The 17,749-nt window shown below is 33.8% G+C and overlaps 2 protein-coding genes across 7 annotated transcripts; one reads left to right on the top strand and one right to left on the bottom strand.

Annotated features, from left to right (window-relative positions):
* The first annotated feature begins 1,268 nt into the window (after nt 1-1,268).
* Nucleotides 1,269-2,632, top strand: RBL13 (RHOMBOID-like protein 13). Its single transcript, XM_020361785.3, has one exon. The coding sequence runs from the start codon at nt 1,712-1,714 to the stop codon at nt 2,525-2,527; it is 816 nt and encodes a 271-aa protein (XP_020217374.1). The 5' UTR covers nt 1,269-1,711; the 3' UTR covers nt 2,528-2,632.
* A 2,002-nt stretch (nt 2,633-4,634) lies between these two features.
* On the bottom strand, nt 4,635-12,532 carry LOC109801155 (protein FAR-RED IMPAIRED RESPONSE 1). Of its 6 annotated transcripts, none has more exons than XM_083061791.1 (5): nt 12,407-12,532; nt 9,352-11,433; nt 7,785-7,974; nt 5,467-5,532; nt 4,635-4,952 (listed from the first exon to the last, which is right to left on the bottom strand). In XM_083061791.1, the coding sequence occupies exon 2, from the start codon at nt 11,404-11,406 to the stop codon at nt 9,925-9,927; it is 1,482 nt and encodes a 493-aa protein (XP_082917917.1). In that variant the 5' UTR covers nt 11,407-11,433; nt 12,407-12,532; the 3' UTR covers nt 4,635-4,952; nt 5,467-5,532; nt 7,785-7,974; nt 9,352-9,924. The 6 variants fall into 6 exon arrangements, with proteins under 6 accessions (XP_082917917.1, XP_082917919.1, XP_082917922.1 ...); XM_083061793.1 differs by having other exon boundaries at nt 7,900-7,974; XM_083061796.1 differs by lacking the exon at nt 12,407-12,532 and adding an exon at nt 6,153-7,089 and having other exon boundaries at nt 9,352-9,491.
* Nucleotides 12,533-17,749: the final 5,217 nt, after the last annotated feature.

Genomic DNA, 17,749 nt, shown 5'->3' with positions numbered 1-17,749 from the left:
ACTTTAATTGATTAGAGTTATCTGTCACCACCATGAATTTACTCCCAAATCTCATTCAACTTTTGAGTCACCATCCATCAAGAAGTCATCACTTTCATGCAATTTCATGTAATTATAAATGAACCAAATTGACTAGTGAATTTGAGATAATAATTAACAATATTTCTAGTTGTATGAAAGATAAAAAAGGTCCTGATAATTATAAATTAGGGATGTTTGACAATACAATGAGAGACTCATCCTTTTTTCCCCCATTTTTATCTAATCTTTTTTTTTTCTTTCGTAAAATCAAGTTAACCTAATGTCTTTTTATTTTCATTAATGTCTTAAAATTTTGTTTTAGATTAATTTATCTTAAACGGAAGATAGATAAAATCTTATTAATGATGAATCAAATTCGGACACAGCTCAAATAATTTGATTTTACTTTTATCACATTAATCATTTATATTTAACTCTTTAATTATAATATCTTATGTTTTAAAAGAATCAAAATAACATTTTATTTAAAATTTCACGTGAAACGGACCTCCATAAATTTCAAATTTTCTTATACGATTTAATAGCATAAGTTAATACGGGATCAATTCGATCATTAGACTAATATTTTAGGCACGCATTAGTCAATCTTCATTTTGTAAAGACTAAATTGAATTTCATTTAGTTTATTTAATTCATTGCAATTATATTGTTTTCTTTCGATAGACATTGTAAAAATAATCGCTTTATATCGTTAAAATCTTGGCTATAATAATTATCGCATGAGAAAAAGGAAAAGTGTCATGAAAATCTGTCTTTTAACATTAAAAAAGGTCTATAAAAAATTTGGCTTCTTTCTAACGTGTAAAACAAGAAAACACGTATAAATACATTATTTTAGATTGTAAATATAATTTTGGTTTAATATATCAATTGAATTTTGATTTTTTTTTAAAGTTAGATTCCTAAATGTTAAAAACTTGCAATTGAATTTTTTATTTTTATAATCGAGCCATTATAACAATTTTAAGCGTCGTAAAAATAATAATTTATGACAATTTTATTAGTTTTAGGGACTTAATTACAAAATTATAAAAAAAATAATGATTAAACTATAATTTTTTAGTTTAAAAATTTATTTAGAAATTTTAAAAATAGTTTAGGAACCTTATCAAACTCATCAATTTTTATAGCATATAAAAATAATATATTTATTTATTTATCTTATTTATATTAAAAAGAAAAAAGAAAAAAAAAAGTACCATCATATCATGTATTCATGTAATTGAAGATCATGATTTTGACGACAGTTAAAAAATATACATATGCTTCAGAAAACGCAAGCCATCGAAGAACTCGAATCATCTAGTAGCTCAATCAAGGTGAGCCTTCTTCTCAACCCTCATTCTTCCTTTCTTTGATCACTCAAACCCATTTTTCCTTTATTGAATCTCAATTGAACCCCCTAACTATTTCATATAATTGAACTGCTTCTGCGTTGTTCATGACCCCCCACAAGTTAAAGACACTACCTTTCTGCTTTGTTCTCGCCCAATCCCTTGGGAAAGGTATCTGTTCTCTGCTCGGGAACACGTGAGCAATTTTTCATTTGGCGGGTCTCATTAATTTCTGAGATTTCCTGAAAAATAACAAAACCCTTGAATTTGGGAGCATTGGATTGAATAGACTGTGTTGTCTTGTTTGATTGTGGCATTAGAAGGGGTTTTGAGAAATGGGTAAGCCTTTGTTTTATGAGATCTTGGAAAAGCCTGCCACAAGTTGCATCATAGGAATATGTAGCATGATTTGGTTCTACATACAGAAGAAAAATATAGGGTATTCGCATGTGGGGCTGAGTTATGAGACTGCTGTAGAAGGGCATTATTGGAGGATAATTACATCTGCTTTTTCCCATATAAGTGTTATTCATCTTGTTTTTAATATGAGTGCACTTTGGAGTCTTGGGGTGGTAGAGCAGCTTGGTCACTTAGGCCTTGGTGTTGAGTACTACTTGCAGTACACACTTGTGTTGGTTGTTGTATCAGGAGTGCTGGTTCTGGCAATGTATCATTTATTGATTCAGAGATTCAAGCTTGAGTATTTTCGTCGAGTGACGGCTGTTGGGTATTCCTGTGTTGTTTTTGGGTGGATGACAATTCTTTCTGTGAAGCAACCATCTTCCAAGTTGGATCTCTTTGGGTTTCTTTCTCTTCCCATCAGTTTTGCTCCGTTTGAGTCGCTTATTTTCACTTCAATCATTGTTCCTCAGGCGAGTTTTCTTGGCCATTTGTCAGGGATTGTTGTTGGATATGCTATAGCATGGGGTTTGATTCATGGGATGACCAATTACTGGGCACTTTCCTTGTTGGGATGGATTGTGCTTGTATTTGTTTTGAGTTTGAAGAGATCTGGTGCGCTTGACCTAAACTTTCTTGAGATTGAATCTGTTACTGATCCTTCCTTGCCATCTGTGCGGTTTTTGGCATCAAACAGTGGCCGAACACTGCAGATGAGTGCGTTGCCAAATGGAAATGTTGAAATTGTCTAATGATAAACTGATATATCTTATGATATCAGATGTTGCCTTCACACACTCAATATTGATAGCAATGTGATTCTAATTCTTCCAATATAGAATTTGTTTAAAGCTTCAGTAATATCCTTTTTAAGAGTTTGCATATTTAGTTATGTGATAATGAATGTTCTCAAATGCTGTATATCCGCTTTTTGAATTGATGCTGCTTTGCGAATTTGCTGCTACTTTTTGCCTTTTGTTTAATTTGTGTGCTAGAATATGATTCTGTCATGGATGATTAGATCATATTGAGATATATTATTACCATTTTATTATATTAGAAATTAGTGACTAAGTTTATGGAAGTGCCACTCTTATTATCATGCAGGTAATAAAATGATTGTATCCTCCTTGTTCCCTCTCATTGAGATATATTATTACCATTTCCTTTTTTTAGTAAAAAAATATTTGTATTATAGATAATACATGCTTTGTGATTTTTGGGTTTTGAGTTCCCTGCTTTTTCCAACAAAAGCTGAAACTTTTGCTCCGATTTGGTTCTGGTTAGAACAATTTCTGCTCAGTAGCCTGTAAATATAAGCAGTTTGGAAGGAATACTGTTGGTTCAAATTTGTTTTTCAGATAGAATTTCTTTGCTCTGAATTTTGCGTTGCCAGGCCTAGGTTTGTGGAACATCAAAATTTTGCTGGCTGCACGTTTTGAGTGCTTTGTTGCAGGGATAAGTTTTAGAAATTGCATAAAGTATGTTGTGCAGATTTGTGGTGTTTAGTGTTGGAATTTGAATGCTTAAAAACAACTTTAGGCGTGTTTATTTTGCCATCAGGCTCCGTTGAACGGAAAAGGTATGTGAGATAACTTTTCCATTGAACGGGACTTTAGGATTCATGCTTTTTCTAAAACAAACACACTATTTGTCATGTAGATCGTAGTATACTAGTACTACTTACAACATGCATAATTGGGGGGGCAGGAAGGGGGTACTGGGGAAAATCCGGCCCCCAATGGGGTGGGGAATGGGGATGAGTACCAAATTTCATCCTTTTGGCTATCAGGGTTGAGGAAATTGTAGGGAGTCAGGGGCGAAGAAGGAAAAACCCGTCTCGTTCCACTGCCATGACGTCCCGTTGCCATGCTTAACGTCTAATATTTTATTGACTATATGAAATGAGCAGAGATCATCGAAGGATTTGGTTTGGATTTTCATGATTTATGCTGCTTGTCACCATACAACCTGAACTGTAGAACAACAATTTATAATGTCTGAAAAATTAATATTCAGCTTTATATAGTTGGTTAGCCGTCTATTGCATTTCTGTTCACTTGCAAAGCTTATTGTTGACGATGTTATATCAAGTGATGACCATCGAAAAGATGCTCAAATTGGTAGTTCAAAGTCCTCTAAAGATTTTGAGCATTAATGTGGTTCTTCGTGGTGTAAAACAAGCCTCAAACTGCTATGTGACGATATGTTGATTAACTAAATTGATGTTTGATGTTTTTAAATGACCAACTTGATGTTTGTTGAATCTTTGAAGGACAAATTTGAGTATTTACTCTAAACCATTATACATCCACATTAAACTTCTTTGATGACCCTATCTAACTTGACAATTTTGCATAAAGGGACAGTTTTTTAAAATGAAAATTTACTTTTAAAATTTTAATATCAACTAATTTCATTATATGTGTGTGGGTGGCTTTTTAGTTGATTGTATATATATATATTAAATGGTTAAAAAAAAGGGTCTTGGTTGCTTGATTGAGTTAGGGAAAGCCCCAAATTTTTGTATATTATACTTGGCAATCTGCAATCTTCCCCGCAAGAAAACTATCGAACTATCATGGAGATTAAGGACTCGTTTATTTGATAGTTAGATAGAACTGATTTTAATAGAACTAATTTGAGTTATTAAATGTAATTGTGACGAGCATTCAAATTAATCTCACGTCATAGATTTATATCGAAACCGAATGAAACATGTATTTTTTTTAATTGGGAAGTGCAGAATTGATTTTACAATTTCAATAATTAGGTGGTAAAATAACAGTAATTGATTTGACATCAAACTCATTTCTCTAGTTTTTAAAGCTATATTTCTGCTCAAATCAATAACTAATATTGTCTAAGCCAATAAAGCAACTGATGGTTGGATATTTATTTAGGCATAAATACATGAGCAGAGAATGTCATATCCTATGACAAGTAATTGGCAGATAAGCCGATCCAGTGATAACAAAATAGGAATGCTAGCTGCAATTTCTTCTGTTCACTGTCCTTTCTCTCGGCATATCCCCGCATCTCAGCTGGGACAAAAAATTGCAGGATTGTCCACAATTCATCTCAATTGGAACCTCTGTACGATGAATTCAATTGCCTTTAGGTTGTATATTTACCAGAAGGCGCTCGATCCCCACATTGCAGAGTTCCACCTTCCACCTTGAATTAAAGTGTAAAAGTATTTAAACTACAAGAATGAATTACTAAAGAAAATATACAGCTAAAATTCTTTATGTTGCCATAAAAGAGGTGCATAATGATTGGATAATGGTTATAATAAAAATATTTAATTTTTGGTCTTTGAACTTTTTTAAAAAAAAATTATTTAGGTTCTTCATCTTTTCATGTTTTTGTAAGTTAGTTTCTGTTATTAGAAATTCATTTATAATCAGTAAAATTTTATAAAATATTTTTAATATCATCATACCTGAACAATTATATTCAATTATTATTCTGTGTCATCATTCATATGTATCAAAAATATTTTGTAAAATTTCATAAATTGTAAAAAAAAATTAACAACAAAAACTAAATTACAAAAATATAAAAATATAAAGGGATTAATTACAGATTTCTTATTTTAGTTTAGGAACCTAATTAAAAAATGTATTAAACCTTATAATTTTAAGTAGCAATATACGTTAAGTTTTAAGAAGAACGACTTGAACTCTACCTTTAAAATTGTTAAAAGAATAACCGCCTGCAATGACCTTCCCTCCCTTTCAATTCTTCTGTATATCTGTAGGCAAAATCACAATACAGAAAAAACAAAAAGATTCAAACAAATAGAATATATAATCAAGGTACATTTAACTTCAAATAGACACTATGCAACCTAAAATTTATACGCGGGGATCCCTTTTTTGAGCCGATTGACCACAACTTACTGTGCTCAAGCTCTTTTGATGCGATTCACTATAGAGTTGAAGTCATACATGGAATAATTAAGATCAGAAAAGAAAGACAAGATGTTGTAGTCAGGATTACTAACATAGAAACATTGCCAGCGGCTTTTATGCTACAAACCCACAACGAAATATCATAATATTTACTAAATACAAGCAATCAGTAAGTGAACCAACAAATGAACCAGAAACAAAATTGGTTTCCATTTCTTTCCTCTCTTCTTTCTTACCCTTACTACAAAGGTACGTTTGAACCAAAAAACTAATGGATATTGATCACAGTGACAACTTCCAACTTTCTTGAAGAAGGGAAGCAAAATATAGGAAAAAAGCAGGTTTGTGGACAGTCGAGAAGCACAAGCCCTAAATCTAAAGAGAATATTTTAAGGGTTAGCTTAATTTCCAAAGCATCTATAATCATTTTAAAAGTTGATCACAGATCCAAAATACTCACCATTTCTTGAAGTCAGTCGGACTGTTTTTGTGATCTACAGTTTTAGTATTTTGTGAGTCAGAAGTAGAACCATTTTCTTGAGAACCTTTAAGAAGAATCTTCCCTATTATCTTCCACCATCTTTTGGGTGAAGATCTTTGTAAACTATCAGTGCTCAAAACAGATGATGGCTCAATTTTCCTGGCTGAAGCAGGATTGAGGTTAGAAAATCTGAATGCACCTAACAGTTTTTCTGGAAGCTCTGATTCAGCTTGGCTCTCAATAAGGAAAGCCAGATCAACAGTCGTAGTGGTTATGTAACCAAATGCCAAGTGAACTATAGCAGTTGCTACCATGGAAGAACCAATATCAATATCTACTTCCATGAAATTCTCTGCCACACAGTATTTACATGAAAGGGCACGCCCAATTATGCATATTGCTTGCTCTCCAACCGCTTTTCTCACAATCCAAGGACCATTGACAATGTTGGCAATCATCTTAAGCCTTGAGTTTCTGAAAGCATCATCACCTTTCAAGAACTTGTCTATCAGAGATCCCTCAGCAATAGGCTCTTTGTTTGTAAAATATGCCACTGCACAGTAGTTATCCTTGGTAGGGAGTTGAATATTGAAGGCCCACACAAAAGGTTTATCACCAGCTGGAAACTCATTATCAATGATCTTCCTAACTCGGCTATTTGAGTGCCTCAATATCTCACTAATTTTCTCTGAACTTCTAATCCAATCAAATCCAAGAGACTTGAGCAGATAATCACCAGCAGGAATCTTAACCTTTGTCCTAAAATACTCAGGACCTCTAACTTTGAATGCAGCTCCAGGAGGTGAAGCCCAACCATTTGAACAGTTATTTGGATCAAGAAATGGAATGGATCCTTCAGATCTTATTCTATCTATCCATTCAGATTTCTTTAGATCACCAGGGTCGGCCATGTTTACTGTTTCCAAATTCCAAGTAAAATACAATTTAAACTTATGGAAACCAACAAATGTTTTTTATACACACAAGTCTAGGGATTGAACATCTAACTACATGCTTGGTTAAGTTATCTGTCAATCTCATCACACGAAATCGGTTAGTCTTAACTCTTTCTGCAGTAAAACAACTTCTTGGTGCAATTTAATTACTTGCCATCTCCAATGCAAACAAAGTCTATATAAACAAAGGGTATTGACTATCGCACTGTTTCCATATTTCCATTGTCATCATCCACATGATAACAATGATTGAATTGAGCTATTTTTATGATCATGGCAATATATCTTAGACTTGTATAATTTGTGAAGAAAATTATTCTAGAAATCATGTAAACCCCCATTGAAGAAAGTAGAGTAAACACGTGCAGTTTGATGCAAAGTCAAGCAATGAGTGCAATCTCTGAAGAACCCACATTTAGAACTTCATATGCTTCAGCAACAACCCCAGATATGATTTATTTAAAAATATATGGCAATTCAACAATAGATTATGTCATTGGCTATATATTAAGCACACCAAAACGTAATTGGCTGGTTTATCAACAAAGCGAAACCAATGCTGAGGCTTTTTGGATCATGCAAGGAATGAATACGTACGTATATGAATTATGTGTGTGTACGTATATTCCAAATTCAGATACATAAACATGCAAACCTGTACACGCAAACAAGGAGCCTCTGCAGAACTTATTATATCACAATTGAGATCTGGAATTTAAGATATGCTTGCTACAATCAAGATCAGGAAAACCTCAGAAGTATAAGCTAACCGATTAGCGCCCAAGAGACGTAGACAAGAAGATGCAAATCCATTAGCATTCTTCTTTTGCTTTTCTTCCCTGATCCTATTAAGAAAATAAAACCTTTTTTTTAAGTTTAATTTCACTTTACATAATAATAATAATAATAATAATAATAATAATAATAATAATAATAATAATAATGTTATTATTATAATCCTATGGAAATTGGTAAACTTTGAGTTGAATTATAGAAAATAAAATAAAATCACGATATCTAAGCATCATAATCAGTGAAGGCTAGTTTCGTATTTCATACATTCTAATTTATTCATTTAGTTGTGTGAATGATTAAGTGTGTTTGGTTACTAGTTACATTACATTCATTAAAATGGCCGTTTAACCTAAAGACACAAACTCTTACGTATCAGTTTCATGCTTTGGAAAGTGTGAAACGCAGTTTACATCACTACAAACGATTTCTAAACATATCCAAAAGGATTTCCGAAAAAAATCACTTCATAATATCACATTTTCATGCCCAGTACAAGTTCTGAAAATAATATTTCAAGGAATTGTTGATTCTTGGGAATATAAAATAAACACATTTGTCTCCCTTCTTTCTTCCACATTTTGTCTTGCACCTTTTTTATTTTAATTTTATATTAAATAATATTTTTTTTTCTATAAGCAGAATGAATTAAATTTCTCTTACAAAAAAAAATTAAATTATGCATCCCAACCTTTAAAAAAGTTAAACGAGATTCTATAAACGTTAAAGTGCATAAGTTAATTTTAACTCATGAGAAAAACTCATTGTCGAATTCTATTTTTCTCAAAAAATTCAATCTAATAGTGTTGTTATTTGATTAAAATCAATTGTGCAGACATGCTCAGATATCAGATAAGATATATATCTTTCAACATGTGGATGTTTTCAATCTAATACCCTTTGGTTTCTAAAAGGCTTTTCAAATTTTGAATAAGTTCTTACATATTATCCATCTATATCACAAATATAGGTATGTCAATAATATGAGGAAAACTGATTACATTGTAAGTTAAAATTTTGAGATCAAAATTGTGGTTAAATATTACACATTTAACGTAGCATTTCAATGCACATCAAGATGGTTCAAAAGCGATAATCAGTTTATTTGATAAAATTATACTGGACACCAAACATGAAATGACATATAAAAATTTATAGTTGCACACTAGCCGTTAGATTAGACAAACGGATAACATTTGGACATCTAAAATTATATACAAAAACGATATTTGCATACCGATAATATACTTAAGCCTTCTAAGGTGGTGTGTCACATCAACCAAAAAGTAAAAACTCTAACTCAGCAAAAAACCTAAGATAAATTTTATTACTTCCCTCAGTCCCCATTACTTTGTCCCTCCCATCCCTGTTCTCCCTTTTCACCTAGAAGCAAATTTAAAGGAACAGCCAAGGCAGCAGAGTGACTTTACCTTCTTGTTGGATCTTTCTTTGGCTTCTTCCTATTTAGGTAAGAATGAGGGCCTGTGAGTGGATAGAGTCATGGATTGCACCTTCCTTTTCAAATCATGCAAGCTATTGTGGAGGAAATGGGTAACATCCTCAAACTCTGCAGCAACTTCTGCAATCTCATAAAAGTCGTTGCACAAATTGTCACACCTTTGCATCTGTGGCTTCAATTGTGTCACATCATAACTACTCTTAGTATATGAATGTCTCCGTTTTATATTTTTGCTCCATCTTGGTAAGATATACTTTGATGGCACTTGTTTCACCCTTTCTTGTGCAAATACAATAAGTGAATGTCTACACATAATGCCTCTAAACTCAAACAATAGACAGTTGCAGCTAAACTCATGATTGTCACGATGAAATACTACCTCAAAATTAGCTTCCTTTGGCTGTTCTCCAACTATTATGTCCTCCAACACATCATAGGTACAAATGCTACCTTCCACATGCTTAAGGGACACAGAACAATTAATTTTTGCTCTAAATTCAGCTTGCACCTCATTAAATTTTACATGGGTATAAGCATATTGGAATTACTTTTCAATCATTGAATTTGATCCACAACGAATAATAGTGTTGAATGATCGCAAATCTGCTTCAAATTCTTTTTCTGCCTTGCCATAGAGGGCATTGTCATACAGTTGAACAAACTGTTGCAAAGATGTTTTTGAGTTGATATATCCATCAAAAAAAGGATGTATTTTCTCACCTCGTTGAGTGGTAGACAATCCTGCCCAAAAATCCTTCTTTAAGAAAATTCGAACCCATCTGCTTCGTTCATTGTACAACTCTGTCAACCATTCATTGTCTTGTAAGCTGAATCCTTTTATGAAATGAGTCCACTCATCTTCAAATCCAGCTTCTGTGAAGGTATTATAAACTACACTTTTCACGGCCTTTTTTATATTCTTATTATATTCAGTGTTTGTTTTCAACTTCTCGGGGATTTTTTTCATTATAAGCCATAAACACCATCTGTGTCGAGTTTTTGGAAAGACTATCTGAATTGCATTTTGGATTGCTTTGCATTGGTCAGTCACGATACCTTTTGGAGGATTGCCTGACATGCAACGAAGCCAGGATTCAAACAGCCACACAAATGACTCTGTGTCTTCACTTGAAAGTAGACCACATCCCAATAAAACATATTGTCCATGATGATTAACACCAACAAAAGAAACAAATGGCATGTCATACTTTTTTGTTAGATATGTTGTGTCCAAAGTAACCACATCCCCAAATGAATCATACGTTGCTCTACTTCTTCCATCAGCCCAAAATACATTTTTCACATGAAAAAAATCATCCAAGTCTATATCATAGAAGAAATTACAATTTTGTTCCTGCATCCTTAAAAAATAACTCATTAGAGCCTTGCCATCACCTTCCTCTCCAATTGTATGACTTACCTTCTGAACATGATTTTTTACATCTCGTTCAACAAATGATAAACTTCTGTACCCTCTCACATCACAAGCAAGAGATTGGATGGTCTTGTTCATCACTAACTTTGCGTCATGATTGGTTTCGATTGTTCTGTTCACATGCATGCTAGTGTTTTTGTTTACTTTGAGCATCATTGCCTTTGTAGGGCTAAGTTCATGAGAGTGGTCAAGAACTGTTTTCATTATGTACCACAGTCCATCTTTATAGGAAACTGTAATTCTGGCTTCACAATTATTCTTGATTGTGGGCAATGTCTTCAAAGTGTTTGGCATACGAGTTCCCTCTCGTGAACAAGTTAGTATAAAGTATTGTAACTTCCCGTCACGGCCTTTTTTTGAGTTTCTTACTTTGAAACCAAATCCCATTCTAGAAGCATATTGCCTATAAAATGATTTAACAGCTTCCCTGGATGGAAATGACATCCCTGGTGCTGGCTCGCAAAGTTCAATATCCCCATTCATGCTATCATGCATAATTACATCTAGTTCATCTACTTCCTCCATGCATTCAGCACCATTATCTACACTGTTTCTTTGCCAACATTCACCACAGTTATTTCTATCCTCCATGAAAGCCAGTTTTTAAACTCCAAAAACCTGCACAAGCCTTTTTCATGTTACTAGAACATTTAAGTTGATATCAATTGCTATAGTAGCAACAATAAACTACTTCCCCCTAATTACAATCTCATAGCATAACAGTTCATCAAGTGCACACATCGTCAAAATATAAAGAACAAATGTGAAAAAGGAAAAAAAAAATACACGAGAATAATTCAACCATCAGTGAGTAAGAAAACAGTCTTCACCATTCAGTATCTTGTTTTTCTCCAGAACTAGGAGTTTAAAGCATAAACACAAGTTTGCCAAAGAGAAATTCACTCAACCAAACATAACTACAGTACTGGAATAATAAACCCTCAATTACAAAAGTTTTTTTTTTGGTAAAAAGACATTTTTCATCCCTTATATTATTTATTAGTGTCAATTTAGTCTCACTTTAATTAATTGAATCAATTTAGTCCCTCATTTTTAAAATGTATTTGAATGTTTGACCTCTTGTTTCCTCTGTTTAAATACTTAACAGATTTGACACGTGTCATGTCATCATGTCACGTGTCATGCCATGTGTCATGTCACGTATCATGATAGCATGACACGTGGCATGACACATGTCACATCCGTTAAGTATTTAAACAGAAGAAACGGAAAATCAAACATTGAGATACATTTTAAAGATGTGGGACTAAATTGACAATAATAAATAATATAAGAGGCAAAAAAAAATATATTTTTGCCTCTTTTTTTTTAATCAAATACAATAGTTAATAGCATTAACCAGACACTTATTTGGCGAAGTTGGAACATTGAAGTGCGGAAAGTTGCACTCTCTATGATATTGGAAACACCGAAGAGCAAAAGCAAGTACAGGACATTTTATCAAACATATGAGGAGCATTTGGGATATTTTTTTTGGAGTTGCCCTAACAATAATGGAATGAATTTTGTATGATTGCAAAGAAAAAAAGGATTTAGAAAGAAAAAGTAAGCATGGAATGAATACACCTACTGCGTTTGTTGTGAAACAGAAACAGAACATGAGTAGTGAGAGAGCAATGCAATGGAGTTTCTCTGTTTCGTTTGGATGGGTGGAGCACAATTGGCGTTGGTTTCTCACTTCATAGTTACATTCACAATTTCACAGACTTAAAGAAGTAAGCAGCTCTTTTTTAGTTATTTTTATCTATTCTTGGAGATATGGAGATATGAAAAGCAAGAGTGTTTATTCTTATATTTGTTAAAAAATCATATAATAATATTTTTTAAATATTTTTTATTTTTGAAAAAATATATTCTTATGAGTAGAAGAACTTTATTCTTATATTTTTTAAATGTCAGAAAATTAAATCAAGCCAACAATTTTGAATTGCAGCAACAGGAACTTTTAATTTTGACTATTCAAAATTAACTGCACCGTCTCAAATTGGAATTTGGAATTCCACAATTCAATTAGAGCCACAAGTTGAAATGATATTTACTACAATTCTGCTGTTTGTGAGTTGTCAATTAATATTATAATGTTTTGTGAAGCCTATAAAAGGCTAATCGTGTACCGAGTATGTAGTATCATATTTCAAATTGAGATATATTGAAGTAAACTCTCTCTCTTCCTCTCTTGTTTTTTCCATTGTGCGTATGTGAGTGAATTTGATAAAATTATGTTCAAATGATATCAAATTGGTATCAGAGCCAGAGAGTCCGGTGATAGTGTGAGTAAAAAAAAAATATTTGAGTGAGAAACAAGAGGGTTCTTGCTTTGTTTAAAAAAAAATAGAGTTGTTATAGAGATATGGCCACCAGTTACAATATTATTTGGTCTGGTCCCAAGTTAGATGGAAAATTAGATTTTAGTTATTGGGAGACTTTGATGGCCACACATTTAAGAGCTCACAACATTTGGAGCTTTGTTGAACCGGGATTAGCAGAAGGAGCTGATGATATTGCTAGAAGAAGAGACCAATTGGCGCTGTCACAAATTCACCAAGGAGTAGATTATTCCATTTTTGGCAAAATTGCAAATGCCAAAACTGCCAAAGAAGCGTGGAATATTTTGAAGTTGTCATATAAAGGTGTAGAGAAAGCTCAAAAATCCAAGTTGCAATCTTTGCGAAGGGAATATGAAAGATATGAAATGTCGAATTCTGAATCCGTGGAATAATATTTTTCACGAGTTACAGATCTCGTCAACAAAATGAGAGTATATGGAGAAGATATTTCTGAAAGCAAGGTGGTGGAGAAAATTCTACGCACCATGCCGATGAAGTTTGATCATGTGGTGACTACAATAATTGAGTCCCACGACACAGACATCATGACAGTTGCAGAATTGCAAGGTAGCATTGAAAGTCATGTGAGCAGAATCTTGGAGAAAACTGAAAAAGGAAATGAAGAAGCATTGAAAAGCCAGGTGAATTTTACCAACATAGCAGAATCCAGCTGAAGTGAAGACAGTAGAGGTCGTGAAGGTGGAAATATAAATTTCAGAGGTAGAGGTCGTGGTAGTTTCAGAGGAAGAGGTCGTTGTAATTTTAATCAACAATGGAGAGACAACAATTTCAGGCCACCTAATCAAGGAAGAGGTGGACACAATATCAGATCTTCCAACTGTGGAAGAGGAAGAGGCAGCTTCACCAACCAAGAGAGGACAAATTTTAATTGCTACCACTGTGGAAAGTTCGGGCACAGAGCTGCAGATTGTAGATTCAAACAACAAGCAAATATAGCAGAAAATCAATATAAGCATACTGGTGAGAGTTCTGATAATCCACAAACCTTACTTCTAGTAGCAAATAATTTTTCAGGTGATGGAGATATTTGGTACCTAGATACTGGCTGCAGCAACCACATGTGTGGGAAAAAGGAGTTATTTTTATCACTAGATGAAACAGTAAAATCTACTGTGAAATTCGAAAATAACTCTAATATTCCAATTTTGGGAAAAGGTCAAGTTGCAATTAGATTGAAGGACGGTTCTCAAAATTTCATCTCTGATGTTTTCTATGCTCCTGGTCTTCATCACAATTTATTAAGTATGGGACAACTATCAAAGAAAGGTTACAACATGAAGATTCATCATGGATACTGCACGTTGATAGACAAAAGTGGAAGATTTATAGCTAAGGTAAAAATGACCCCGAATCGCTTATTTCCTTTGAAGATTTGTCATGAAAAGTTTTCTTGTTTGAGTTCTATTATTCCCAATGATGATTGGTTGTGGCATATGCGCTTTGGACACTTTCACTTCTCTGGATTAAATTATTTGTCAAGAAAAGAATATGTTTCTGGCCTGCCTATTGTGAATATTCCTAATGGTGTTTGTGAGACGTGTGAGATTGGAAAGAAGCATATAGAATCATTCCCAAATGGAGTATCTTGGAGGGAGAAGAAGCTATTAGAGATAGTTCATTCAGATTTATGCATGGTTGAGATACCAACACATGGCGGTAGCAGGTATTTCATTACTTTTATTGATGACTTTAGCAGAAAAGCTTGGGTGTATTTTTTGAAACAGAAATCAGAAGCTTGTGATGCCTTTAAGTCATTTAAGGCATTTGTGGAGAAACAAAGTGGCTGTAAGATTAAAACATTGAGAACAGATAGAGGCCAAGAATACCTTGCCTGTGCAGATTTCTTTGACCACCATGGAATTCAGCATCAAATGACAACCAGATACACTCCTCAACAAAATGGAGTAGCAGAAAGGAAGAATAGAACAATCATGGATATGGTGAGATGCATGCTAAAGGCAAAACAAATGCCTAGAGAATTCTGGGCAGAAGCAATTTCTACTGCTGTGTATATTTTGAACAGGTATCCAACAAAGAGTGTTTGTGATAAAACACCAGAAGAAGCTTGGAGTGGAAGGAAGCCCTCAATCCGGCATCTCAGAATTTTTGGGTGTATAGCATATGCTCATGTACCAGATCAACTCAGAAAGAAGCTTGATGACAAAGGAGAGAAGTGCATTTTCATTGGTTACAGCACCAACTCAAAGGCGTATAAGCTTTACAATCCAGTGACAAAGAAGGTAATTATTAGCAGAGATGTGACCTTTGATGAAGAAGGAATGTGGGATTGGTCTTTCAAAGCCCAAAAGGTGCATGCAGTAAACCTAGAAAACTATGAAGAAGAGAATGGACATGTAGATCCAATACCTGATGAGCCAGAAACATCAAGTAGACCACAAAGGCAAAGGAGACTACCAGCCAGATTGGAGGATTATGTTGTGGGTAATGATAATGACCCATCTGATGAAAAAATTATCAATTTTGCCTTATTTGCAGATTGTGAGCTTGTAACTTTTGAAGAAGCTTCAAATAATCAACATTGGAGAAAAGCAATGGATGAAGAAATTCATGCCATTAAGAAGAATCAAACATGGGAGCTGACAGACTTACCAGCAGACAAAAGGCCAATTGGAGTAAAGTGGGTGTACAAAACTAAGTACAAGTCCAGTGGAGAGATTGATCGCCTTAAAGCAAGGTTGGTAGCAAAAGGGTACAAACAAAAGCCAGGTATTGATTATTTTGAGGTATTTGCTCCTGTAGCAAGACTAGATACAATTCGTATGCTTATATCTCTATCAGCTCAAAATAATTGGAAAATTCATCAAATGGATGTTAAATCTGCTTTTCTGAATGGCACTTTGGAAGAAGAAGTATATGTTGAGCAACCTGCAGGATATGAAGTTAAAGGAAAAGAAGATAAAGTCTACAGATTGAAGAAGGCATTGTATGGTCTGAAGCAGGCACCCAGGGCGTGGTATAAGAAGATTGATTCTTACTTTGTGGATAATGGTTTTCAGAGATGCCCGTTTGAACACACTTTGTATATCAAATCTGCTGATCCTGACAATATTTTTATTGTGTGCCTCTATGTTGATGATCTAATTTTTACTGGCAATAATTCAAAAATGTTTGCAGAATTCAGGGAGGCTATGGTTAAATGTTTTGAAATGACGGATCTGGGTCTAATGTCCTATTTTTTGGGCATCGAGGTTGATCAGCAAGATGATGGAATTTTCATTTCTCAAAAGAAATTTGCAGGTGATATTTTAAAGAAATTCAAGATGGAGAATTCAAAACCAGTTTCTACGCCAGTTGAAGGAAAGTTGAAGCTGACAAGTGACATTGAAGGCAAGAAAGTCAATCCAACTCTCTATAAAAGTTTGATTGGAAGCCTCAGATATTTAATTGCAATCAGGCCAGATATTGTCTATGGAGTTGGACTACTCAGCAAATTCATGGAAAAGCCTCGAGATTCTCATTGGCAGGCAGCTAAAAGAATTCTCAGATACATCAAAGGTACTCTGACAGAAGGAATTTTCTATGATAAAGATATTGATGTGAATCTTGTTGGATATACAGATAATGATTGGGCAGGAGATATAGAGACGAGAAAGAGCACGTCAAGATATGCATTCAATCTTGGAAGTGGTACAGTATCATGGTCATCAAAGAAGCAACAAGTGGTGGCGCTCTCAACTGCCGAAGCAGAATATATAGCAGTAGCAAGTTGTGCAACCCAAGCTGTGTGGCTGAGAAAAATGCTTGAAGTGATGCATCAGAAGCAAGATACTCCTACAGTGATATTTTGTGATAACAAGTCAGCAATTGCATTATGCAAAAATCCAGTATTTCATGGACGGTCCAAGCACATAGATATTCGATTTCATAAAATCCGAGAACTGGTAGCTGAGAAATAAGTAGCAATTGAATATTGTCCAACTGAAGAACAAGTTGCAGATATTTTCACAAAGCCATTAAAAGTCGAGTTATTTTATAAGTTAAAAAGAATGCTTGGAATGATACAAGCTTGATTTAAGGGAGGCAATGTCAGAAAATTAAATCAAGCCAACAATTTTGAATTGCAGCAACAGGAACTTTTAATTTTGACTATTCAAAATTAACTACACCGTCTCAAATTGGAATTTGGAATTCCACAATTGCTGCACCGTTCAATTAGAGCCACAAGTTGAAATGATATTTACTACAATTCTGCTGTTTGTGAGTTGTCAATTAATATTATAATGTTTTGTGAAGCCTATAAAAGGCTAATCGTGTACTGAGTATGTAGTATCATATTTCAAATTGAGATATATTGAAGTAAACTCTCTCTCTTCCTCTCTTGTTTTTCCACTGTGCGTATGTGAGTGAATTTGATAAAATTATGTTCGGCTGATATCAGTTTGGATGGGTGGAGCACAATTGGCGTTGGTTTCTCACTTCATAGTTACATTCACAATTTCACATACTTAAAGAAGTAAGCAGCTCTTTTTTAGTTATTTTTATCTATTCTTGGAGATATGGAGATATGAAAAAAGAGTGTTTATTCTTATATTTGTTAAAAAATC

The sequence above is a fragment of the Cajanus cajan genome, chromosome 8 (genome assembly GCF_000230855.2).
Source record: "Cajanus cajan strain Asha chromosome 8, NIPB_CcT2T_4, whole genome shotgun sequence".
In the NCBI taxonomy this organism is placed as follows: Eukaryota; Viridiplantae; Streptophyta; class Magnoliopsida; order Fabales; family Fabaceae; genus Cajanus; species Cajanus cajan.
Note: the sequence above shows the minus strand (reverse complement) of the source record. Positions and strands in the feature narration are given on the sequence as shown.

Bases quoted from the DNA above. Each gene is read 5' to 3' on its own strand.
- LOC109801155 (XM_083061791.1), bottom strand. From the start codon at position 11,406: ATGGAGGATAGAAATAACTGTGGTGAATGTTGGCAAAGAAACAGTGTA.
- RBL13 (XM_020361785.3), top strand. From the start codon at position 1,712: ATGGGTAAGCCTTTGTTTTATGAGATCTTGGAAAAGCCTGCCACAAGT.